Here is a 21,582-nt window from a genome sequence, read left to right as displayed (position 1 = left end):
TTTTTACGCATAAATTTTATCAAAAATGTGTGCAAATACATGTTGCGTATTTAATTGTGCTAATAATAGCAAAAATAGTAAGTGTAGTTTTTATAGGTTCCCAAAGATTACATATAAATTACAGAAAAGAAAAGGATGGATCCGTGCTATTAATATGAAAAAGTAAATATCACATAACATCATTTTTATGCAATTAAAATAGCAAATATTTAAATAATTTACCTTAAATGATATTTTATAAGGCTTCAAGCTAACTGCAGAGTGCCTGATGACTTTAGTTTTTATATCATAACTTTTACTATTACTGTTTTTAATTATATACTAGTACTAGAGTACTAGATTTTTCCGTTTGCGGTTAAAAAGATATATTATGATGAATTTTGAGAAACCCAGTTTTTAATACTACATTTATTTTGTACATAAACTGAAAAAATATAATTAAAAAGTTAATTATTAATAATTGTCATTTTCGCCTGTATTTAACAATGACAAACATATGTCATATGTTTAACCTGAAAATTGGTAGGTCCAAAACTGTCAGATAAAGGTGGTAGGTGTCGCGTCAGTCACGCACGGAGCGAATAGATATTATAGATTTTTTTTATATTTAATTTAATCAGTATTTCAATAATTAATTGTGGCAGGTAATCAGTTGATGTCATTTGTTTTTGTGAAATAAAAAAATATCTGTGAGATAATGAGATAATAAAGACTAAATTTTATTTACGGTTTTTAAAAGAATTCGACCAATTCGACCAGACTAAATTTTATTCATGGTTTTTAAAAGAATTCGTCCAATCTGAGCGTTAAGTGATCCCTGCGTAGACACTTTTCGAATTGATGATCCGATATCGGAGACATCCATCCGCCTGTGGATTCTTAAAAAGGCACGTTTTGCGTTTTCGGCGAGCCGATCCCAACCTTGACGATTTACTTGTAAAAATCAAAGGAATATTAGTTGATTAACAACCAAATATACATTTCTTTCCATATGAACTTAATTACCAAGTACGGCAAAATTAAATTTGCCGATGCTTCATTTAGATTGGTGATTGGTCGCGAACTGTACATTGCGAGCGCGGGATGAAATGTTATTTCATATAAGAACGTAAGTAGTAAAGTGAAGTGATATTCAGTGCACGAACTAGCCTTTCTTTATGTGATTTATTTTTGTTTTCTAAAGTAATACTGTGATACGTTACGTCTGCCGTAAATAGTTAAAGGTTAAAGGGTTTGACATAGAAGTTTTTTTTTTAATTAAAGTGTAAACAAATTCAGGTAAATTAACCTAAAAAATGCAAGCCATGGGAGAAACTGTAAGTATTGATAAGTCTGATATTGTAAATTATATTTTGCATAATGGATTTCCATCTATTCCATACGAAGAACAAATTGTTATTAAAAATAAGGGGCGTCCTTTGCCTAAAATGTCCCGGCTTATAAATATTAGTGCGGGTAAGGGAAGTAATAGATCATTTTCAGATAATTGGTACAGCAAGTACTCATGGCTTACTGGGAGTGAAATAAAAAACAAACTTTTCTGTTGGCCTCGCATTTTATTTTCGACAAATAGGGGCAAACATCAAAATCCGTGGTGTGAATCTGGTTACGATAATTTAAAGGAATTATTTAGGGCTTTACATAAAAGATCATACTTATAGCCAGATTAAATTAGATTTATTTGGAAAACAAAATATCTATATTTCATTAGATAATGCCCAACGTGAAAATGCTATTAAACATAACGAAATTGTAAAAAATAATCACGCAGTTTTACGTCGTTTAATTGATATTGTAATTTTTTTAAGTTGTCAGGAATTATCTTTTAGGGGACAAGATGAATCGGAGCATTCGTTAAATCAAGGTAATTATAGAGAACTAATAAAAATGTTTAAGAAATACGATTTGGAATATTCTAATTTACTTTCTGATTCGAAGACATTTAGCGGTGTATCTAAAACAATCCAGAATGAATTAATAGAATCAATTAGTTACATTTTGAGTAACGTTATTGAATCTGAGATTCAGGAAACCATTTGCTTTTCACTAAAAGTAGTGAACTGACACAATTATCAATTGTTGTTCGATACGCGTTACGTGGTAATATCTATGAGAGGTTTTTAGGTTTTACAGAAGTGAGTAAAAGCCATAAGGCAAAATATATTTTTGGTGTTTTAAAAGACAGATTAAAATTTTTTGATATCAAAAATAAATTGGTAGGGCAAACTTATGACGGCGCTGCCGTGATGTCTGGTGAATTAAATGGTCTCCAGGCAAAAGTTAAAACTATTGCACCGCAAGCTTTATTTACTAACTGTCATGCGCATAGAATGAATTTAGTTTTGCAGGATACATGTAAAAAAATTAAAGAATGTCGTCTTTTTTTTGCCAGTTTAAGCGGATTTGCTTCATTTTTCTCAAGCTCACCTAAACGGACTAATGTTTTAGAACGGTTTGTTTCGAAAAAAATGCCAACAGTTTGTCAGACGCGATGGAATTTTAAATCTCGGTTAGTTTTCACTGTAGCAGATTTTCGTGAACAGCTTTTGGAAGTTTTTATTTTATTATTGAATGCGACGATTTTCAAAGTGATGATATATCGATCCGTTGAAGCAATCGGTTTGAAAACTTTATTAAATGATTATTCTTTTAACATGTAACGTTATAAACGTCACATCTTTATTAATTTATATTTAAATAATTATTTCACTTTAATTTGTTTATTAATTTCTTTATCTTCAGTTTAATTTTTACTATTTTTTATTTATAAAAGTAGTTGGCGCCCTCTGTTTTTCTCTTCTTCCTCTGTCTTTATTTCTTTTTTCTCTCTTTCTGTCCCATAGAATAAATATTCGCCCTCTCACTTTTGTTCGGCAGACTATTCTGTTCCGTGTTGACTGACAAGCTAGTTTCATGATATCTATAGCAACATTCTATGACATCTGTGCTAACTTCATTCAGTCTCCACCTTTCTGTCAAAACAACTTTTCTGTAGTGGGATTATTTTTTGCCTCTTTTTGAAATTTATAAAAGAAGGCAAAAATTATTATAAGACTAATTTTTATGGTCTACAAATTCTCTTGGGGTAAGTACTTTCATTGTGATATTTATTCTATAATTCTGACCACATTTCCAATATTTGTAACCTTACTTTCTTTCGAAAGCACATTTTTTTTTCTGATATATGCATTAGGACTCTTTAACAGAATTTAACTAAGTAGTAACATTCATATTTCATTTTATCCTTGCCATACGCTATTTGTTTAAGTGTAATTTTGTAAGATGGCAAGGAAGTTAAACCTTTCTTTTTGATGTGTTTCTAATGCAAGTTGTTCCTTATCTTTTAGTTTATTGGACGTATCAATGCTTTATTGGTTTACTGGACAGTTTATTTTTATTGGACATTTCATTGGTTTATTGGATTTATTGGCTTTATATCAACCACCTTATTTGGAGTTCAATAATTGGCCAGGACATACAGCCACGTGTGACTGCAGCTCTCCAGAAGCCACAAATTCTAATTGGAGGACCCAACAGCTAGAACACACAAGCAGCCCATCGAAGCAATAAGTAACACTTACTAACTGTTAAGCTTTGGCAGGGTTAATTATTGTTTTTTTATTCATTTAAATAAATATGTTTGGTTAAAATTTGTCTTATTTGCTATCAACTGAGAACTCAGGTTCAATCCCTAGTTTAAGACAAGACGAACTCACCCTTGAGATACTGAGCTAGGCAAGGTATAGACGATAAGCTCCCATGGTTGATTGAGGTATTATTTTTACAATAGTATTTCAATTCTCTTTGGTAGTCTCATCGTTACAAACATACTTTTAAATATTTTTAAGAAAGTGTTTACCCAAACCGATTTGATATTCAATGTTGTTCAAAATCAGTTAACTGACATTATTCATTCCAAAAATAGAATAACAAGACTGGTGCAAAATCTCAGAGATTTTCGTAATGATAGTAATTTCCAGTATATACGCAGTGAAGTTTTGGACTCGCTCGATATTTCCGAACCCCCAAAAAAAAGACAAAGGCATGACACAGAAACAGATATCGAAAAACGAGTATATTTTGAAATTTTGGATACTATTATTATGCAAATAGATACTCGTTTTTCGAATTTTGAAGATTTGCAAATTTTTGACCTCTTTGACGATTCAAAATTTAAAAGTTACGCCAAAGAATTTCCAAGATATTTATTAGACAGGTTAATTAAAAATTATCCATCATTCTTTAATAAAATAAAATTAGAAAATGAATTAAAAGTTTTATATGCTGATCCAAATATTTTCGGAAGATGGGATAAGTTACAAGACATGTATAATTTTATATACTGCAATTCATTACAACAAACTGTTACCGAAATTAATAAATTATTGTCATTAATTCTCTCATTACCACCAACGTCTGCCTTAAATGAACGAGATTTCTCTTGCCTCAAAAGAATCAAAACTTATTGTCGAAATACCATGAAACAAGAGAGAATGTCTCAAATGTCAATAGAAAAAAAACTTTTAAAATCTCTCCAAAACTCTAATAAATTTTACGATGACGTTATAACCCATTTTGCTACTTCCAAACAACGTAGACTTGAGTTAATTTATAAACATGTTTAGGTTCTAAATTTATAGGAAAAACAAAAAAAAAAAACAAAAAACAAGAAAACAAAAAATCTCCTATGAAGATTTACTTAAGTCTTTATTAGACGGTATACCTATCTGAGGAGACAAAAAATACCTTGCCGACCTTGTCTCTCAAGCCACGAGCCGCCACTGCTCCACAGCGTTGCCAAAACATCAGAATAGTAGGTTAGTGAGGAATTTTTAAAATGTCAACTATTTGTCAAACTATTATATTAACAGTAAATACACTTAGTTTTAAGATTACTGCAACACAGTAAAATACGTAAGAACACATTTTAATGCAAAATTATATATTCTAAATTTTAAACTTACCACTTTTAGAGCATTAATAGTAAAAACGTCCCGCCATTATCACTTGTTCAAAATAATCTATCTTATATGAAAGCTTATCAGCTTTTTACAGACTATTTAATTGTTTTGGCATAGCACAATCACAATACACAACAATAATTAGTTTTAAAGCTATTAATCTAAATTTAATATGTATTTATAAATACAATTTATTAATATATAATTATATTATGATCAAATTGTGTAAGAAATCAAAACATAAACAAAATTCTTACTCTAAAAAAGCGGCAACCCTTTAAAACAATTTTGCCACACGCTGAACTGTCAAAAAATTTGAAGTATTCCCATATCAGTTGCGTACAATTGTCTAATATATTTAATTAAAATTCTCGTAGAACAGAAGAGGCGGCAGAAATATAGTCACAATTAAAAACAGGGGCAGAGGAGACCAGCCTAGAAATAAATATTCAAAAGACAAAAAAAAAACTAACACAGGCAAGAGCTAGGGGAAACTAGAAAGTTTCACTATCCGGGAGTTACATTACACAAGGATGGAACAGAAGAACAAGAAATTCAAAGAAGAGTTGTAAAGGGAAACAAAGCTTACTTTTCACTCGCCCATTTGTTCCGCTCCAAAAACACACACTTGATATCGAAAATCGTAAACGTAAACTGGGAGTCTTTAAAAGAAAAGACCTACCCACACATAAGGCAACGCCTAGCAGATGAAATCAACAACGGTTTAATGAATGTTAAAGAACAAATTCTACAAAATACTGAAACCGATAAAAAATGGTTATTAATAAAGACAGAAATAGATAAAAGTCAAAAAGAAATTCTAATACCAACCAGATATAAAAAGCAGCAATGGATGACGGAAGAAATTTTGGATTTAATGGAAGAAAGACGTCAATATAAAAACAAAGATAATCAGATGTACAAAAAAGTGGATAAACAAATAAAATACAGAATTAAGAAAGCGAAAGAACAATAGTTAAAAGAACAATGCGCAGAAATAGAAGAATACCAGAAAAGACGTGATAGTTTTAACACACAAAAAAATTAAAGAATTAACTCAGAACAATCGAACAAGAAAACCGGGAATACTGAAAGATGTACGTCCAGACCAAATCCCTATAGAAACCTTAAAATGCATAAATGATGAAACCTTAGACGCTATAGTAGACTTATTTATACTCCATTCGCTTAGCTCAGGCATATTTTGACAGATTCATTGTCGGAAACCTACAACACAACAATTCCTACTTCTCAGTATTAATAGCTCAAGTATCCTACTATTGTAGACTTCTTTCTTAAAAAAAAAAAATTATTCTAAATAGTGGAAGTGTATACTAAACCCATCAAATTTTGGGTAGTATATATTTAAAAAATATATTTTAGTTGCTATAATTTAACATAACTATTTATTATATGGTGCAGATAAATAAATATTGATTGTCGGTAATTCGCAAAGTTCTATTTTATTTACTATTTAGTTTGTTTATTATTAATATTGGCTATGAGTACGTGTGCTTGGTTGTATAGTAATTTCCAGCCACTTTTAGTCTGTCAAAAAGTAACTAACTTCACAAAAAAATAATTACTAAATTCACTAGACAGTTCGGACTGGGAATAGCGAACCGAGTATAACTCAGTATACAAAACAGGACACATACCGAAACAATGGTTACTCTCCACCTTGCTAAACGCTAATAAACGCTAAATATTGCAGTGAATACAGAACAATATCACTAATAAATCACATTCTCAAATGATTCCTGAAAATAATACAGAATCGTATAAATAAAAAAGTGGAAGAAGGAATACATGATAGTCAGTTTGGGTTCAGAAACAGACTAGGAACCAGAGAAGCGTTATTTGCTTTTAATTTGTTAGCTCAAAGATGCATGGATATGAATGTTGATGTGCATGTTTGTTACTGTAAAATTAGTGCAGATTCTAAAGACAAAAAACATAGACCATAGGGACTTACGAATAATAACAAACCTCTACTGGAATCAAAGAGCACAAATCGTAATAGATAACGAACTTAGTCCAGAAATCGAAATCAAAAGGGGAGTTAGGCAGGGATGTATTATGTCTCCATTACTATTTAATGTATATAGTGAAGCCATTTTTGAAGAAGCATTACTATCTCAAAGTGAAGGAATAATAATTAACGGAAGATCTATTAACAACATAAGATATGTAGATGACACCGTGGTTATGGCAAGCTCTGCTGAACAACTCCAACTACTGCTAAACAAAACAAACAGTTTCTGTGAAAAATATGGAATAAAAATGAATATAAAAAAGACCAAATATATGACAATAACAAAGAAAACAAATATACCAACAAACATACATTTGGGAAATGTACCGATAGAAAGGTTTGATAAATACAAATACCTATACAGCGTTCCACGTTAAGAAAATAACATTGCGGAGATAGGGCCATGTATTTCTTATGGACGATAGAAGCGCAGCCATGCCACGATGAACGCAAGCACGATTCAGGGTTGTATAATTTGTATTTTCGTTTTCACAGAAATGAATTAAATTAACGTTTTTTAACGTAATTGACCAAAAGTGCCCATTCGAAACAAGAGATGAAAAGTAGGGAAAATGATTTTAATTAAATAAATACATAGTATATATAAAAGATAATTTTATTTTATTTTATTTTAATTATAGTAACGACAGTTTATTTGTTTTTCGGTAAGAATATCATATACCATGAATCATAGAAATTTATAATTAAATCCTGCACTTTACCGGCTATTAAAGATTTAAAAGCAAATAAACGGACCGCTTGGAATGCATATATCTAATTACTAATTGCAACTTAAAATAATATGGTGTGCGTATGTCAGCGATTTTATGTCGTTCTCTGAGACTACATAATGATAATAAGGCTTTGTGGTTCTTCAGTTGTTATTCTGACTTTACAGTTAAATGTTAATTGAAAATGGAAATTCGAAAAATATATCGACAATCTAGTAAACCGCATTCCTGAGAGTTTTGGCAACACTGATCTCCATAAGCCTAATGTTATTTTCTTAACGTGAAACGCTCTATAGGAACCTGGATTTCAGACAATAATGATCAAACAACCGAAATAAGAGCCAGGATAGAAATAGCAAGAAATGCGTTTGTAAAAATGAAAACAATTCTATTGCAATATGGACTTGAAAGCTGGACATTAAAGCAAGAACACATAAATAAGTTACAGCCCTTTGAAATGTGGTGTTACAGGAGGATGCTTAGAATAGCATGGACACAGAAGAAAACTAACACGGAAGTATTGCGAGAAATGGGCAAAGAATGCAAAATAAACACAATAAAAATAAGAAAGTTACAATATCTGGGACACGTAATGAGGGACAGCGATATGAACTGCTAAGGCTGATAATACAGGGAAAGATAAGAGGAGGAAGGATTAAAGGATGAAGGAGAGTGTATGGTTGAAGAATTTAAGGGACTGGTTTAAATGCAGTTCTATAGAACTCTTCAGAGCAGCAGTAGATAGAGTAAACATAGTGATGATGATATCCAACCTCCGATCGAGAGACGGCACTTAAAGAAGAAGATATTTTAGTCTTCTTTTAAATAAAGTTAACCTTGATAATTAATTATTCGGAAATGAAACTTGAAATTAATATTAATTAATATTTAAATGGGAATAAGCCACAATTAAAGGTTAAAATACATTTATTGACGTTTCAATTTCCACTTCGGAAATGGAAATTGAAACGTCAATAAATGTATTTTAACCTTTAATTGTGGCTTATTCCCATTTAAATATTAATTAATTTAAAATGCCACAAGAAAATAGCTTCAGAACAATATTGAAATTAATAATTCGGAAAAGTTTGATATTATCATTTTGGCATATGACAGTCAGTATTATCCTTTTCTGTCATTTGGTACATAACCAAAATTTTAAATTCTGTTTTGTTAAAAGGTTAAACTCAATGTAAGTAATGTTGATCAAAATTAGAATATTTTGATTTATAATAATTGTTTAAATTGCTACAAATAGCGCCAATGTAAGGTTTGTTTCTTTGTAATAACTGTTTATGTGAAATAATAACCTTTCCTTAAGCCTTTCTTTCTAACCAGAAAGAGGATTTTTTTAAACTGAGTCCATATTAAATAGTTTAGGAATCTTCTTCTGTTTGTTGCGCAGGAAATCTCTGTAAGTATTTTTTTGATTTCTTTTCCAGTCCCTCAAATAAAGTAACTTTTATTCACGACCCAGATCTCCAACCAAAACACAAGCCATTCGCAAACGTTTTAATTTATTTGCTTACCCTATCTCCAGCCCAGGAATTGTTCAGTTCCCCCTTCTAAGCCCCTATAAGCAATTATATATGGTTACACGTGACTAGATCATGATGTGTCATGAACACATGTCATCTAGACATGTGTTCTAGATTTATTTAGAAAGACCGTGGACAAAAAATCACAAAGAAAACAAGAACATTTATAAAACAATGTAATAAAATGATTATTACAGAATAATTGTTTATTCGAAAAGAGTTAAAAAAGAAAGAGCATGAACTAAGTAAGTATAGCCCAGGCCACTTCAGACAAATTTCGGCCGTCCGCTTAACCAAAACTATTTCGGCCGTCGAAGAGTTACTCAATGCCAAAATCGGTTGTGATAGAGGAGCTAAGGTATATAAACTTTGGTAAGAGGTTTATTTGCCATCACACATTTATATGGTGTACCAAATAAAAGAAAAAAATTAACACATATTACAAACCTTACAATTTAAATATACCAACTTACCTCTTAACTCGATTATTCCTTGTTTTGCCATAGCTTTCATTTCATCTGTAGTCAGAATAAATTTCTGAACTTTCACCATCTTATCTCCCATTTTTACAGTTCTATTTCCTAACAAATTGGTGCTCGTATCAGGCGTAGCAATATCCGTTAAGGCAGCTGTTGACTTGTCAATCAGCGACGGAGTCATTCTAAAAAACACAATTATTAAAAACTGAAGGTGGGGAATAGGGAGAATGAGCTAATAATTCAAAATTCAATTTATGAATTTGAGACATTGCAATTGCAAACTTGTAGTTTGGTTAAAGCGTTAATCTGATGAAAAAGCATTTTCATCTTCACAAATTCAGATCATTTATCTTTGATTTCTTAGAGCAAATTGGTTACCAAAATACTCGTTATTTATTATTTATTATCCTTTTAGAAGTGTCCAAAAAGATACTCCCATAACCCCAATTTGGATTCCGTAATGGCGTAGGTACCCGTGAAGCTCTATTTGCATTCAACGTACTAATCCAGAGATGCTTGGATGTGAACCAAGATATGTACGTCTATTTCATAGACTACAACAAAGCTTTCGACAAAGTCCGCCACAAAGAGCTAATGGACATCCTCAAAGCAAAACAACTACAACACAATGACCTTCGAATTATAACAAATCTATATTATAAACAGCAGGCACACGTACGCATTAATGAACACACATCAGAAGAGTTCGAAGTTAACAGAGGAGTGCGACAGGGGTGTGTATTGTCACCACTACTATTCAATACATACTCTGAAGAAATTATGAAAAGAGCTCTTGAGGGAGAAACAGCAGGAATCAAGGTCAATGGAACACCAATTAACAACATTAGATATGCGGACGATACTATCATAATAACAGACAACCTTCAAGACCTCCAAAAGCTAATGAAGAAGATAGTTGAGTATGGAGAAGAATATGGATTATCAATAAACACCAAGAAAACCAAATTTATGAGGATATCAAAAACCCAAAATAATGGTGAAAGCCTGACAATTAACGGTAGTGCTTTAGAACAAGTTGAAAACTACCACTATCTTGGCACAATAATTAATCACACAAACGATTACTCAAAAGAAATCAAAGTTCGAATAGAGAAAGCACGAACAAACTTCAATAAAATGAGAAAGGTACTTTGTGCAAGAGAACTAAAATTGGACTTGAGAGTTAGGCTGGCAAGGTGTTATATTTTCTCGACTCTGCTTTATAGGATAGAAGCATGGACACTTAACGCGTCGACTGCTAAAAAGTTGGAAGCATTTGAAATGTGGGTGTATAGAAGAATCCTGAAGATATCATGGACCGAGCATGTAACAAACAACGAACTCATGAGAAGAATCAACAAAAGAATGGAAGTATTGGAAACCATCAAGACACGAAAGCTGCAATACCTGGGGCATGTTATGCGTAATGAGAGATACAACCTACTTCAATTGATTATACAAGGGAAAATCCAGGGCAAGAGAAGTGTAGGAAGAAGAAGAATCTCATGGTTGCGTAACTTGAGGGAATGGTACGGATGCACATCAATTGAACTATTCAGAGCAGCAGCATCTAAGATCAGAATAGCCATGATTGCCAACCTCCGTCGCGGAGATGGCACGTGAAGAAGATAACCCCAATATCCAGTTACCATAACTTCTACCAACACAACAATTTTTCTCTTTATTTTGGAAAATGACAAACTTTTAAACTGTTCTTTGCTTCCGGCGGCGAAACCCCGGCATCAGTGTTGTTTCGACTGTTTTTCCAGTCGATTACTCACACAAGGAATAAAATTATAATAAAAACATTGGAAACTCCAGAACCTGATGGAGTTCACAAATTTTGGCGAAAGAAGATTTGGTATGCTCAGAAATGCTTAGAAATCGTAAACATTTCTTAAGATTTTTATTTAACACTTTGTTAATTGCGTTTAAAATTTTCCAATAAGAATAAGCATAATCTAAACGTTTATTTATCCGGCCAGAGACCTCTAAGAGACCAACTTGCTATCCTTTTATATTTCGCGCTTCTATTTTCATCCCTCTGATTTTGAAAAATTATCGGAATCAAACAAATAGAAAAGGCGAAAAGACAGAGCCAAGGTCGAGGATAAATAGACGACGGCAAAATTTTCAAGGTTAAGCACCGTCGGCGTCACGATAAAAAATTTTAAAACACTTTTCGTTTGGGGTTCGAGAAGGCCGCTTCGATCTTGGAATTTTACCTTTATGTTTGCTTTAAATTAAGTAGAAATACTTATTCCAGGTAACAAAACACTGATGATGGGCTTTTTAGTCCGAAAACGTTTTGTGATCCCGAAAGGGATTTTAAATTACATAACTTTTATAAACGATTTTAAATAAACTGTTTTTGATGGTATACAGCCAATTATAGGAATTTCATTTTCCTTGTGGATTCTAGTAAATCTTTGAACGGTATGGCGTTGACTATGCAGGTCTGTTTCATATAAAAGCTCATAAAGTTAGAGGGCAAAAAATTACTAAGGGGTATTTATGTATTTTTGTTTGTTTGGTGACTAAGGCTTGTCATTTTAAGTTGGTCAATAATTTAACTAGAGAGGGATTTTTGAATTGTTTTAAAAGATTTATATCTAGAAGAGGTTTACCATGGGATATATATTCAGATAATGGTAGTAGCTTAGGAGGGGCTAACAACCACCTTCAGGATTTATTTGTATTTTTATGGGATAAGACAAATCAATGTACTTTCGCCAAATACTTTTCGGAGTTTTCTATTAACTTGCATTTTATACCAAGCTATTCTCCACATTTCGGTGGTTTGTGGGAGATAGCTGTAAAATCGGCAATTTATCATTTCAAAGAGGTTGTTGGGGACACTAATCTAACATATGATGAATTGAATACGGTAATAACACAGACTGAAGCCTGCTTAAATTCCCGTCCTTTGACCCCTCTTTCGGAGGTTCCTAACGATATTAATGTTCTCACGCCTGAGCGTTTTTTGATTGGCAGTTCGTTGGTGGCTTTACCGCAAGATAATATTCGAGATTTAAATCCAGGCTGTATTCAAAGGTTTCACTTAGTAGCACAGATGATGCAATATTTTTGGAATCAGTAGTCCAATGGTTATCTTGCTAATTTGGAACAAAGAAATAAATGGCGTTCTTCAGCTGACAGAAAACTGTATAACCTTTGAAATGGCCTTAGGCAAGGGTAATGGAGGAGCATTCCGGAAAAGACGGTCTTGGTCGAGTAGTGATTCTCAAAACGAGTAGTGAATACTTTATAAAACGAGCGGTAGCAAACATTTATGCGTTAACTGAGGATAACTAGCTATAGTTTAAGAGAATTTTTCTTTGGTTTTGGAACATTATTTGTTTATTTTGTTTGTTATATAGCATTGGTATGGTATAATAGGAACTTTGGTTATCTTGAAAGACTGTGCTTTCAAGGACGGGCAGCATGTTCTGTAATTCTATTTGTAATGTCATAGGACGGCCTTGCCTGAGTGAAAATGATGTCTCCTAGCAACAAGCTTGACGGATTGTCAGTCTCGTTGTTGATTTTAATAACAAATGTTATATAGTCAACAAATAATGTAATTTTTACAATTTAGGAACAAAGCTGTACATACAGCCCATTAGACTAGGTGAGGAAGTTCTCATGTGGGACTCTTCTAAATCCATAAATAAAAATGTAGAGGGAATGAGCAGAGAGGAGCCCAAGGTCGCGGACTGAGTCTGTGACCCCACATAGGTCTCAATGACCCCAATAAGGGTCATATAGGCAAAAACAGAAAGAGTCTCATTAGAGCTCAATCCTTTTGATACCGTAGGTATCTGGGTTGAGTGAATTTTTCCCTTAAAGGAAGTGAGAGCAATCTTAATCTGGATAAAAAATAATAACCATAAATAGTTATCTTTTTTAAAATAAACACAAATTTTACAAACCTAATTTCAGGTATTGAGGTATTGGTATGAGGTGTCCTCATATGAACATTTTTACGCTGATAAACTTTAGTTCCTTCTTGTCGAACAATAGGTTTTAGAGGCTCGATTGGCACTTCTTCCACTTCTTCTTGTTCGTATTCTTTTGACTGCTCCTCGTCTGGGTCGAATTCGTCTTTCAAAAATTCTCCTATGATCTCCTCAGCAGTGGCAACATTTTTAATGGTAGTAACAGTTGGTCTAACGCCTGCTTCGGGATTGTTTATGTCAACCATTGTAAATTGGGAGATCTATATTAAAAAAAAAAAAAAGAAGATGTTACAGTAGGCGGTACAGTCGACTTCCGCGAAGCTTTATACTAGCTTTTCTATATTTATTTATTATTTACATTTTAAACAAATCAATATTATAATTTGCTTATTCTGTCTTGTCTTTCCACAATGAAAACCCCAGCGCCACCTATCCACAAAAACTACTACTAATTTTTATAATATATATTAATTACTATTTAAATGGGAATAAGCCACAATTAAATGTTAAAATACGTTTATTGACGTTTTAATTTCCACTTCGAAAATGGTTCTCAAAATACAAACATTAGTAAATTAAACAAATTTTGTTTTTTGTTACTTAGTGAAAAATTCTTCTAATAATTTAATTTTATCTGACTCATCTATATTGACAATTCAGACATACCTTATACATTTTAAAGTAGACGACTTTAAAATGATATTGCCAATATTGTTGAGTTGCGTTCCTGGGACGACTTTACTTATAAGATAGTTCATTCGATTACATGAAATCAACTTTAACTTGAGAATATCCGTCAGAAAAGATCATAACATGTAATTCGTCTTTAAAAAGACAAATACATGCCATGATGACAGTAAAAATCTCCTGTTAGTGATTTCATAGTAAATTATGAGGGAAAAACCAGGAAAAAAAACTCATAATACTATCCCGACATGGTAAGTATTTGATCGTGCATTTAGTTTACCTTCAATAAACACCAAATTCCGATTTTATATGTTTGTTATTAAAAAAAACATAAATGATGTATTCTCTATATGTTACTGACTTACCAATACTGGTATTGTCCTTTTAATAACTTCCTCTTTCAATATGGGTAACCAGATCCTACTACATTCTGCCGAGGAATTCGCGACACAATTGGTCTCATTTAGCATAATTAGAGCCGCTTCTTTGATTTTTCTCTTTTTACCATCCGTTTCTTTTAGGACTATATTTGAATCATTCCATTGAACCCTATGTTCATTATCCCATGCGTGTTTACATATTTGAGATCTATTAAATTCTCTATTTTTAATATAGGATTGATGTTCACTTATTCTAACATTTAATGGTCTTGATGTTTCACCTAAATAAAACTGATCGCATTCACAAGGTATTTTATAAATGCAATTCTTTGTCCTTTCTTGTTCATTGTTAGGTTTGGTTTTGGACAAAATAGATCTCAAAGTGTTTGTTGTTTTGAATGTTGTTGAAATGTTGAATTTATTTCCTATCCTTTTAAGCTTTTCCGATAATCCTTTTATGTATGGTATTGTTATTTTCCTCGTATTATTCCTTGCATATGCTGTAGGATCTCGTTCTAAGTTGTTTTGTTCTATTCGATCGATTGTTGAAAATTCCTTATTTATAAACGATAAAGGATAATCATTTTTAATAAAACAGATGTTAAAAATCATAAAAATCAAAGAAGCGGCTCTAATTATGCTAAATGAGACCAATTGTGTCGCGAATTCCTCGGCAGAATGTAGTAGGATCTGGTTACCCATATTGAAAGAGGAAGTTATTGAAAGGAAAATGCCAGTATTGGTAAGTCAGTAACATATAGAGAATACATCATTTATGTTTTTTTTTAATAACAAACATATAAAATCGGAATTTGGTGTTTATTGAAGGTAAACTAAATGCACGATCAAATACTTACCATGTCGGGATAGTATTATGAGGTTTTTCCTGGTTTTTCCCTCATAATTTACTATGGAATCATTAACAGGAGATTTTTACTGTCATCATGGCATGTATTTGTCTTTTTAAAGACGAATTACATGTTATGATCTTTTCTGACGGATATTCTCAAGTTAAAGTTGATTTCATGTAATCGAATGAACTATCTTATAAGTAAAGTCGTCTCAGGAACGCAACTCAACAATATTGGCAATATCATTTTAAAGTCGTCTACTTTAAAATGTATAAGGGATGTCTGAATTGTCAATATAGATGAGTCAGATAAAATTAAATTATCAGAAGAATTTTTCACAAAGTAACAAAAAACAAAATTTGTTTAATTTACTAATGTTTGTATTTTGAGAACGATTTCCGAAGTGGAAATTGAAACGTCAATAAACGTATTTTAACCTTTAATTGTGGCTTATTCCCATTTAAATAGTAATTAATTTAAAATGCCACAAGAAAATAGCTTCAGAACAATCTATATTATACGTCATATTTCACTGGTTTATTATAAAGAAATATTTATTAAATAAATATTTTTTATTTAAAACATAATGACGGTATTAGATTTTTGTTTCGTTTTTTTTTTTAAATTTTTTATTTAATAAAAAAACAACGTTGTTTATAAAGAAATAAAGGCTTTGAAAATTTTATAAAATAACATGTATTGTCTTTATAAAATAATATGATTTAGAGCGTGTATCACTTTTACATAGTACATAAGGACACCGCTTCGTTGTTCCTTTTTGTACAGGTATCATAATAATAATCAATTAAAAAAAAAATGATTTGCTAAATGAGGCATTTGTCTTGTTATTTTTGTATTTCTTTTTTTTTTTCTTTTAATAGCTAGACTCTCTTTGGTATTTTTATCTTAAGAGCGTAGGCGCAAAATTTCGGGCCAATGCTTTTTAAATGCATTTATTTTTTTCGAATCCTGAGAAAACTAATAAATATTTTTGAAAAATTTAAACGCAGAATAAAAGATTATTTCCGAGGGCCGAAAGTCCCTGAAAACTTCTATAATGTTTATTTTAGTAAGTTACAGGGGTAAAAAAGAAGAGAAAATTTAGTGTGATTTTTAATTTTAAATATCTCGTTCAAAAGAAACTTTTTGTTTATTCTAACGGACTTTCGGCCCTCGGTAATAATGTATTCTTTCATTCTGAGTTTAAATTTTTTTAAAATATTTATTAGTTTTCTCAGGATTCGAAAAAAATGAATGCATTTAAAAAGCATTGGCCCGAAATTTTGCGCCTACGCTCTTAATTATGTGTTCACATGCACTTTATTGTTATTTATATTACTAACCTAACCTAACATGTTTTTTTACAAAAAGACGATACCTACTAAAAAATAGCTGACCAATGGACAAAGTTTTGCAATAAAATTTTATTCGATTATATTGTTATAGTTTCATTATTTAATCGTTTAAAATTTTCGCTCATGCTTTGGGAATTGGGTTCGTTTTTGAATACAATAAAGTAAAAAAAAACTATGTATGTTTACAAAAATATTATCTAAGTACCTAGGTAGCGTGGGGCAGTTCGTGTCGCTTTTAATCCTACTATAAAACTGAACCCATTAAAATCTAGGTAGCGCGGGGGAGTTCGTAGTCGACCGAAAAAATTTGTGATCATTTGGAGATAGGGTTTTAAATGTTTTGACTGTAAAATAAAAATGAGCGTTTTATGCATATATTAATCAAATATATATAGTGTACCGTTTTACTTCTAACCTATCGTCAATAAAAGTCTATGATAAAGTTTAAGTAAATATACTTTATTATTAAAGAATTACTACTCTTAACAAGTATGTTGAATGTATACACAATCAATTAATATAATTTGCTTATTCTATTTGTCTGTCCGTAATGGAAACCCCAGCGCCGGCATTACATCATATCTCTACTGTTATTGGTCCTATTCGAGCGTGTGATGCTTTAAATGAAAGGAGAGAGGATAAGGATTATATTAAGATAGAAGAAACAAACAAGGCGACTAGAAAAGAACACTACACCTTGTTAATGAACGCATAGCGACATACGAGATATCACATTATGACAGTATCTGTATACATATATAGATATTGTTATGGATCAGTTTATCGATCAGAAATAGAATAAAGAGTTTTTTTATTATTTTAATATACCGCGGGCATATAAGTTAAAATACAACCCTGTACTTATTTGTAATAGTTAGAACAAGAGAAACATTGTTCCGTGACGGGACCCTGACGAGTTTTTCCGTGAAAGACTGAGTGAATAGTGAAAGGACAATGGAACCCGTATAATTATAGATTTTAGGAATAAACTTGTAATTGTATTTTGCGGTGGGCATTTTTCGAAAGTAAATAAGAATTAGATTTAGATATGAGATAACAAGAATTTGGAAACTTATTTCTGTTGAAAAAGGCAAAATTGTTAATGGTTTCTGAAAAGTAATTTGAGTGAAAGTAGTTTATTTGTTTTAAATATCATGTTGGAAATTTTCTAAATCGAAAATAAGTGGGAAAGATGAATGCTTATGATTGGTTAAAAAGGAATGGTGGGAATGAGAGAGTTGAGAAGGTTGTCTGGGAGAGATTGAAAGAATCATTATGTTACCGGCAGACCAGAAGAGAAGACGTAATTTCGTGTAGTCAATCTGAGTACCAGTGTTTTCGTTTGTTAGTGAAAAAGGTGGAAGCTGAGAGCAGATCAAAATCGAGAAGATTAATACCTCTTTTGAGTCTGCATAGTCAACGAGATATAATTGAGAAAGAAAGGAGAATTTGTGAGTAAAGAGTACCGGTCAAAAGAGGCTTGGGCTTGTGTTTTTCGGAGGAGTAGTTTGCTGGTATGCGGTTTGGATCGATGCTGAGAACGGGAAAGATTTGATGGTAGCCGGACATAATCAATCAAGGAAAGAACTGTGGTTTGATGGAGAGGAGACATCATTGGTGTAAAAAATAAAGGTCAGTTAAATAAAAAGAGAAATCAAACGATTTCTACTTAGCGAAACCGAATTCAAATCTTAACCACTGTGTTTCCTAAAATTTGCGAAACAAACAGCTGGATAAATTACTCGGCAAGGGAATCTAAAATTGCATTCCACAAGCCGTTCATCCTAGTCAAAATTCGTAGTGAATTCAGTTTCTCGTACTTCCAACGAAGTAAATAACAAAACAGAATGACGGTATTAGATTTCTGTTTTGATACAGTGCAGCAACAACCGCTGATACGTATTTCGACCTTCTTAGGTCTCTTCAGAACGGTATAGTTACTGCTCTGAACCAAAACAAAAATCTCTCCCGTCCTAGACAATAGTTATTAAAATAACTATATACGGACGTAACTACGCCATCTAAAAACAAAAAGAGAAATCAAACGATTTCTACTTAGCGAAACCGAATTCAAATCTTAACCACTGTGTTTCCTAAAATTTGCGAAACAAACAGCTGGATAAATTACTCGGCAAGGGAATCTAAAATTGCATTCCACAAGCCGATCATCCTAGTCAAAATTCGTAGTGAATTCAGTTTCTCGTACTTCTAACGAAGTAAATAACAAAACAGAATGACGGTATTAGATTTCTGTTTTGATACAGTGCAGCAACAACCGCTGATACGTATTTCGACCTTCTTAGGTCTCTTCAGAACGGTATAGTTACTGCTCTGAACCAAAACAAAAATCTCTCCCGTCCTAGACAATAGTTATTAAAATAACTATATACGGACGTATGATTGTGTATGATCGGCTTGTGGAATGCAATTTTAGATTCCCTTGCCGAGTAATTTATCCAGCTGTTTGTTTCGCAAATTTTAGGAAACACAGTGGTTAAGATTTGAATTCGGTTTCGCTAAGTAGAAATCGTTTGATTTCTCTTTTTGTTTTTAGATGACGTAGTTACGTCCGTATATAGTTATTTTAATAACTATTGTCTAGGACGGGAGAGATTTTTGTTTTGGTTCAGAGCAGTAACTATACCGTTCTGAAGAGACCTAAGAAGGTCGAAATACGTATCAGCGGTTGTTGCTGCACTGTATCAAAACAGAAATCTAATACCGTCATTCTGTTTTGTTATTTACTTCGTTGGAAGTACGAGAAACTGAATTCACTACGAATTTTGACTAGGATGAACGGCTTGTGGAATGCAATTTTAGATTCCCTTGCCGAGTAATTTATCCAGCTGTTTGTTTCGCAAATTTTAGGAAACACAGTGGTTAAGATTTGAATTCGGTTTCGCTAAGTAGAAATCGTTTGATTTCTCTTTTTGTTTTTAGATGGCGTAGTTACGTCCGTATATAGTTATTTTAATAACTATTGTCTAGGATGGGAGAGATTTTTGTTTTGGTTCAGAGCAGTAACTATACCGTTCTGAAGAGACCTAAGAAGGTCGAAATACGTATCAGCGGTTGTTGCTGCACTGTATCAAAACAGAAATCTAATACCGTCATTCTGTCAGTTAAATAATTTGAATGAAAGAAAATTTTAAGATATTCTAAAGATAAAATCAAATATAAGCATACGAACTAAGATTCCAAGTTTCAAAGAGTTATTTTTTTTGTGAATAAATTATATTTTTATATGGTCATTTTTTTTAGTAGATATTATTATAAAACAGATCAATAGATAGTTTGTAATTAAAATTAAATTTAGAGTATAGGAGTTTGTTGGGAAAGATAATTGCCCACAAAAGTTATTTATTAATATTCATCGTATTGCTTATTGAAAATAAATAATAATTTGTGTGCATATTTATGTTGTTTTAATGTTAGTTCCGTTTCCTGTTCTATCCCGATTATGAGCAACTAGGAGATACTGAACCCACTAGAAGAGATATATAAAGTAAACTGATGTAAAGTAAAATTAAAAAGGCACCCTGAGAAATTTTAATAGTAATTGATTTGTATGACTCTGCATAAATTAGTGAATTAATTAATTAAATAATTGGATTAATTAAATTAGTGTTAATTAATAATAAAACATCATAAAGCAGATCACAACAACATAGCGAGCCAACGTGGGGCTTAAAAGTATCTCTAGTTGTGAATTTGAAGGATCAGAAACGGAAAACAGGTGATTGAGAGAATTTATTCGCCCGTCGGAAAGAATTTGATATATTTATTTGAAAATTTATAAAATATTATTTGAGTTATTTTATCTAGGTACAATTTTACATTTATTATATTTTTGATCGATTTAATTTTTTGATGAATTTAAAATTTATGTGATAAATTGATAATATTTGGGGAGAAATATTTGTCGTGTTCTGCAACATAGAGAGTGTTGTAAAATTTCACATTTGGCGGGGACAAAAAACAGTAACAAAAAGAAACAACATGTTGACCACAAGGAGTCAAAGCAAAATGCAAGAAAGAAACGAGGATAACAGATTAGAAGAAACAATTGTTGAAGAAGGATCGGATAATGAAGGAAATGCTACAATAATGGAGGAAAGAAAAGAAACAGGGATGTTAGAAAAATTATTAGCAATGATGCAAATACAGACACAAACAATAGAGAAAAACCAAAAAGAAACAAAAATAACAATGGATAGAAATCAACAAGAAACAAAACAAACAATGAGCAATATAGAGCAGCGTCTGGAAAACTATGAACAGGAAATTAAAGGATGTGTTGAGGGGATAAAGAAAGAACTGATACAACAAATAGAAGAGATTAATGAAATTAAAAATGATATGAAAGAACAAGAAATGAGAATTAAAGATAATTTGGAGGAATTAGAAAGCAAATTTGAAAATGTAATGAAAGAAGACAAGAATGAAATAGAAAAACAAATTGAGGATATCAGAAAACAACGAGAGACGGGAGACAGGAGAGAAGTACTCATCCAAAGTCCGGGTGACATAAAAATACAGTTTGGCGGGGACGTAAAAAAATTACACCCAGTAATTTTCATCAACAATTTAAAAAAGAAAGTACGAC

The 21,582-nt window shown here is 31.9% G+C and overlaps 1 protein-coding gene across 1 annotated transcript in view; it reads right to left on the bottom strand.

Moving 5' to 3' along the window:
* LOC140450237 (uncharacterized) overlaps window positions 1–21,582 on the bottom strand; it is a 47,747-nt gene that overhangs the window by 6,476 nt on the left and 19,689 nt on the right. The window contains exons 4-5 of the mRNA XM_072543753.1: window positions 13,677–13,963; window positions 9,739–9,926 (exon numbers count right to left, since the gene is read on the bottom strand). Of these exons, the coding sequence (XP_072399854.1) occupies window positions 9,739–9,926; window positions 13,677–13,963 (475 nt within the window). The remainder of the gene's footprint in view (window positions 1–9,738; window positions 9,927–13,676; window positions 13,964–21,582) is intronic.

The sequence above is a fragment of the Diabrotica undecimpunctata genome, chromosome 9 (genome assembly GCF_040954645.1).
Source record: "Diabrotica undecimpunctata isolate CICGRU chromosome 9, icDiaUnde3, whole genome shotgun sequence".
Lineage (NCBI taxonomy): Eukaryota > Metazoa > Arthropoda > Insecta > Coleoptera > Chrysomelidae > Diabrotica > Diabrotica undecimpunctata.
The sequence above is the reverse complement of the archived record's forward strand: the minus strand, read 5'-3'. Positions and strand labels throughout refer to the sequence as shown.